Source organism: Lipotes vexillifer, unplaced genomic scaffold (assembly GCF_000442215.2).
Source record: "Lipotes vexillifer unplaced genomic scaffold, Lipotes_vexillifer_v1.1 scaffold2225, whole genome shotgun sequence".
Classification (NCBI taxonomy): Eukaryota; Metazoa; Chordata; class Mammalia; order Artiodactyla; family Lipotidae; genus Lipotes; species Lipotes vexillifer.
The window spans coordinates 504,276-509,131 of record NW_006798684.1 but is presented as its reverse complement, the minus strand read 5'-3'; the positions used below and the strand labels follow the sequence as shown (position 1 = coordinate 509,131).

The following is a 4,856-nucleotide window of genomic DNA, read 5'->3' as shown; positions in this document are numbered from 1 at the left end:
GGCGGCTCCAGTGCGGCCCCGCCCCCTCTCCTGCCGGTTCCCCAGCTCTCATGTGCGCTCCGGATTCTCCATCTCGCCACCGAGCTCTTTCCTTCCCGGCTCCAGCACCCCCAGCCTAGATTGACTGCACTCTCTTCCGGAGAAGAGCGGAATTCCCGGGTCCTGCATGGATCCCCTATGTCCACTCGTCCTCTGCCCAGGCCCTGCGTTCCCATCCATAGCCAGTGAACTGGAGGGGAGGCCCCTCCTCCTCTACAAACCTATTCCCGTCCCTCAGACAGCCTGCTTCTGGCCCCCTCCCCCGCTCTGAGCATCACAGGCCTCTAGGTCTAAACGCCTCCCTACCTCTCATCCCAGCCCCCCGGGCCTACCACCGGAGGTGCCCCAAGCCGGTTCCCTTCCTTTCCCCGCTATGGGCCTCCCTCCACTAACGGTGTGCACCATTGTGCCCCCGCTCGGTTCCATCCGACGGCGCTCCCCGTAACTCCCTTGGCCTGCCTCCGCTGGCAGTGCTCTCCGCCCTTACAGGCCCCTTTGCTGTCATCCCACGTATCCTCCCACGGTTTTCTAGTCCTGCAAGTCCCCCTCCCCCGGCGATGCGTTTTCACGGCTCTCTACTCCATCCGAGGCGCCCCCTCCGCACAGTCCCCACGGCTTGATTCCCTCCCTCCCCCTCAGGCAGCGTCCCCTCCCGGCCCTGGCCTGCCCGCCGCCCGCCCCCTCACCAGCGGCTGCATCTCCGAGTGCGCGGTGGGCACCTGGAACCGGTCGATCTCCTCCATCATGGTGCCGGTGGGCTAGGGGGCCGGAGGTCGGGCGCGGCCAGGGACGCCGACGGGACCGCGCGGGGCGGCGGCCCCAGGAGCCGGGTCGGTGGTGCAGACTAGGCCGCCCCGGACCAGTCGGGCAGATGAAGGGTGGGCACGAGGCGGGAGGTTTGCAAGTGGGCTGAGGCCGGCGTGGCTCCGTCAGCTTGCCTAGCGCTACAGCGACCGTGGCCCTGCAGAGCCGCAGGTCTTGCCTCGCCTCCACCTCCGCCGCCGCCTCCTGTCAGCAGCTCAGCCACTGCCGTGACTCTGCAACTCCACTTCCGGGTCCGGGACACCGCCTGACTCTGCATTATTCATGAGGAGGCGGTGTCTGGGCTCACTAGCCCCTCCCACGTGCGGGAGTTCCGAAAGGCGCGGCAGCCGGTCGTCTGGCCTTAGGGGGCGGGGCTTAGTGGAGCTGGTGGTTCCCCGCGCGCCCAGCCCCGCCTCCCCCTCGAGCAGGGAGGGGGCATCAGAGGCGCCTGCGCTTTGGCTGCAGGTTAGTTGCTGGGTAACCGCGTCAGGGAGGAGCCGATTCCCTTCTGCGAGGGCGCGGGGACCCACAACGTCGGGTGTCCCCAAAGAGCCCCTGAGACTGGGAATTGAAGTGAAAGAGAATCCGTTTTTCCTGTGCATGACTGAGGGGACGGACAAACTTGTCCTCAGGTGGGGGAGCGTTTTGTAGGCGCTGCAAGTGTTGAGGTGCTTCCTGCTTCTTCGAAGATGCCCCACAAACCACCGCCTCGTAGGCAGGTAACACACACCTCGACCTGCTCTATTCCGACGACCTTTGACCTTCGCTGCCAGTGACCACTGATCATACCTCTGCTATTGACCCTTCATCTTCCTTTCCCTGTTGACTTCTGTCCCCCTGTGATTCCTGGCCTGTGTTCCCAGTGACCTCTGACCCTGTCCTGCTCTCTCCCACTAATCCTAGCCTCCTCTCCCACACTGCCCCCGACCCACTGTTTCCTACCACTCTTTCACCTGTCCTCCTCTCATCATTCCATTCCCTCACTCCACAGACCCAGCCTGACAGGTCCATCCTCCTTAAACCCCCATCCCCACTCCTACCAATATGTTCCTCATCGTCCTCACAGTCTTGTCACAAATAAGTAATTTCTCCTGCCCTTTGCTGAGTTCCCAGTGCTGGGCTAGGTGGAGACACTGGCCTTTGGGAACTCACAGAGGAGTACAGGAGAACTGTACCGGAGACACAGAACAGATTGTGTGTGGGAGTATGGTTCAGATCTTCTGTGTTGGGAGGCTTGTGAGGAGAGAGAGTTCAGGCAAAGAAGACGAGGGCAGAGACCCCTTTCCCATCCCCTTTCACACACTCCTCACTCCAAACTGGCCCCTCCAAACTGTCCTCATTGCCACCTGGACAGGTGTCATCCCTTCTCACAGGAAACCCAAGAGTCGCCCCTCTTAACCCACCCAGCTTCACCCTGGAAGGAGAGGTAAGGCCCAGCTTCTCGAGGAGCTCTCTGTGGTGAAGCCACTCAGTCCTTCAAGAATCACTTTTTCCAAACCGTTTATGAATTATCATCTTGGGACTAATATGCAGTTTCTTGCTTTGTGAGGCAGGGCTTCTACTTACTTATTCTTAAATAAGCACTATCTCAGGCCTAGGTATTTTGAGGTTTGGAGACCAAATCTGTGTGCATGCTGTTTGTGACTTTACATATTTGGGTCTGGCCTCCTCCGTATTATTAGCCTTTGCTCCTTTGCTTCTTTCACCTGGCCTTCCATAGCAGGTGCACCCGTCGTTCTTAGATCTCTGCAACCATGGGGAAGCTGCTATTCCCGTATGGCCTTGCCCTAGTTTTATGTCAGGGTTGAACTGTGTTTTGAAGCTCATGTACTGGGCTTGGGGCTACTGACTTTTAATTTACATGCAGTTTGTTTTAAATTCAGCATTACTTTTGTGGCTGTCTGGAGGGGTGGGATAGGGAGGGTGGGAGGGAGGGAGACAAAGAGGGAAGAGATATGGGAACATATATATATGTATAACTGACTCACTCTGTTATAAAGCAGAAACTAACACACCATTGTAAAGCAATTATACCCCAATAAAGATGTTAAAATAAATAAATAAATTCAGCATTACTGAGGTCTGGTTTACATACAATGAAATGGACCATTTTAGTTGTACATGTTTTAAATTCAGCATTACTGAGGTCTGGTTTACATACAATGAAATGGACCATTTTAGTTGTACATGTTTAGTTGTACATGTTTTGACAAATTTATATACCACCACAATCAAGATATAGGATGCTTCCTCTACCCCCAAAAGTTTCCTTGCACCTCGTTCTAGTCCATTCTCCCCAACCTCCCAGCCCCAGGTAACCACTGATCTGCTTTCTGTCACTCCAGATTAGATTTTTCTAGCAGTTTGAACAAGCTTGGGAATCAGTTTCTCCAGCCCATTAGGGGAGACATTAGAGGCTAGGTAAACTGAGAACAGAGAGAGGTAACAGCAGACAGGAGACAGAAACCCAGGTCAACTGGCCTTGCGCACATCAGCACTGCCCCTTGGAGGGAAGGGTTGTTTTAGAACAGGGTATATATCTGTGTGTGGAGTGTGAGCACAAACTGGGTTGTGCTAGGTTGTATTCATCACCCTCTTGTCTCATTGAGGCCCAGTCTGTGTCAGTGATGAGCTGGGTGTAGGACTGCCTTGAGAGCCTTGAGAAGTCCCTGTAGTCTGGGAACTCAGTTGGGGAGACAGAACACAGGCATATAAAGATAAGGGAGGATGGGATCCCTGGGGCTGAGAGGGAGAGAGACACGCAGGTTGGAGCAGCATAAAAGCTTCAGGGAGTGGGCAGCTATGAGTTGGATGCCCACAGTGGAGAGGGAAGGTCAGGATTGGGTTTGTTAGGGAGCAGAGAAGAGTTTAAACTCCATTGTTTGTATCGCTGATCAAACCTTTTATTGGCTCCCTCTCACTCTCAGAATAAAGTTCCAAAAGTCCAAGTTGCTTAGTGTGGCCTACGAGGCCTTGCCAGGTCTAGCCTTTCCTACCTACCCTACTTCAGATCTCATCGTTGCTCTGTGACGATTCCACAGTCCCAGCACACCCTGAACTGCCCTCACTTCCTGGAAAGTGACATCCACACTGTCTTTCTCCTCTAGGCCTTTGAAATTGCTGTTTCCGCTGCCTGCCTGGTACAGTCTTTTCAGTCTGCTGCCACCTGCTCCATGCCACCCTGCCCCAAATCTCTCCTTCATCTCCTGTTCATACATCACATCTCAATTTGCCCATCATATTCTCCTATAAGGGATTAAGTTGCCTTTCCGGAGGCAGGATAAGGTGATATCCCCACTAGACTATAAACTCTGATGGCAAGGATGGTCTGTCTCATTCATTGTTGATTCCCCTGAACCTAGCACAATGCCTGGAATATATTAAATTCTGAAAATGAGTTGAATATGAATTCTGAATGCTTCCAATTGTTCTTTGGAAATTTTGATCTGAGTGAGTTTGAAGGATAGAAAGGGTTGAGCCTGGGATGAGGAGATTGGTGGGGAGTGATAACAAGGAAATGTCACTGTAGAAGCATACTTTTCTGGGTTTATGTTTATATCTGCTTTGATAGCAGGGCTATGAATGGTTCACATTTGAACTACATGTACCCATGCCTTAAGAGCTGGGTGTTGGAAATTAAGAGGACAAAAGTTCTGATGATATAAATATTCTCATTTGACAATTATTTATTGAGCATCTACTATATGCCAGGTACTGTGCTAGGTATTGGTGATATAGCAACAAAACAAACACAAATCCCTGCTCTCATGGAGCTTATCTTTTAGTTGGAGATAAATTGTCAATAAACAAATAAGTAAAATATATGGTATATAAGATGGTGATAGGTGTCAAAAAGAAAAATAAAGCAGGGAAATGGACTAGGAAGTTCAGGGAACCAGAAGATTATGATTTAAACATAGCGGTCAGGGGAGGCCTCACGGAGGTGACATTTGAGAAAGATCTGAAGGAAGTGAAGGAATTAGCTATGTGATATCTGGGGGGGAGGCATTCCT

At 52.4% G+C, this 4,856-nt stretch overlaps 2 protein-coding genes across 7 annotated transcripts in view; one reads left to right on the top strand and one right to left on the bottom strand.

Moving 5' to 3' along the window:
• Positions 1-1,077, bottom strand: part of FAM219A (family with sequence similarity 219 member A) — a 57,366-nt gene extending 56,289 nt beyond the window's left edge. For 4 of the 6 annotated variants that reach the window (XM_007470768.1, XM_007470769.1, XM_007470771.1 and 1 more), the window contains exon 1: positions 726-1,077. In XM_007470768.1, the coding sequence (XP_007470830.1) occupies positions 726-785 (60 nt within the window). In that variant the 5' untranslated portion in view covers positions 786-1,077. The remainder of the gene's footprint in view (positions 1-725) is intronic. The other 2 variants (XM_007470770.1, XM_007470773.1) reach the window with 1 other exon arrangement.
• Positions 1,078-1,282: 205 nt separating this feature from the next.
• Positions 1,283-4,856, top strand: part of DNAI1 (dynein axonemal intermediate chain 1) — a 60,762-nt gene continuing 57,188 nt past the window's right edge. Inside the window, exon 1 of the mRNA XM_007470767.1 lies at positions 1,283-1,562. Coding sequence (XP_007470829.1) covers positions 1,533-1,562 — 30 coding nt within the window. The 5' untranslated portion in view covers positions 1,283-1,532. The remainder of the gene's footprint in view (positions 1,563-4,856) is intronic.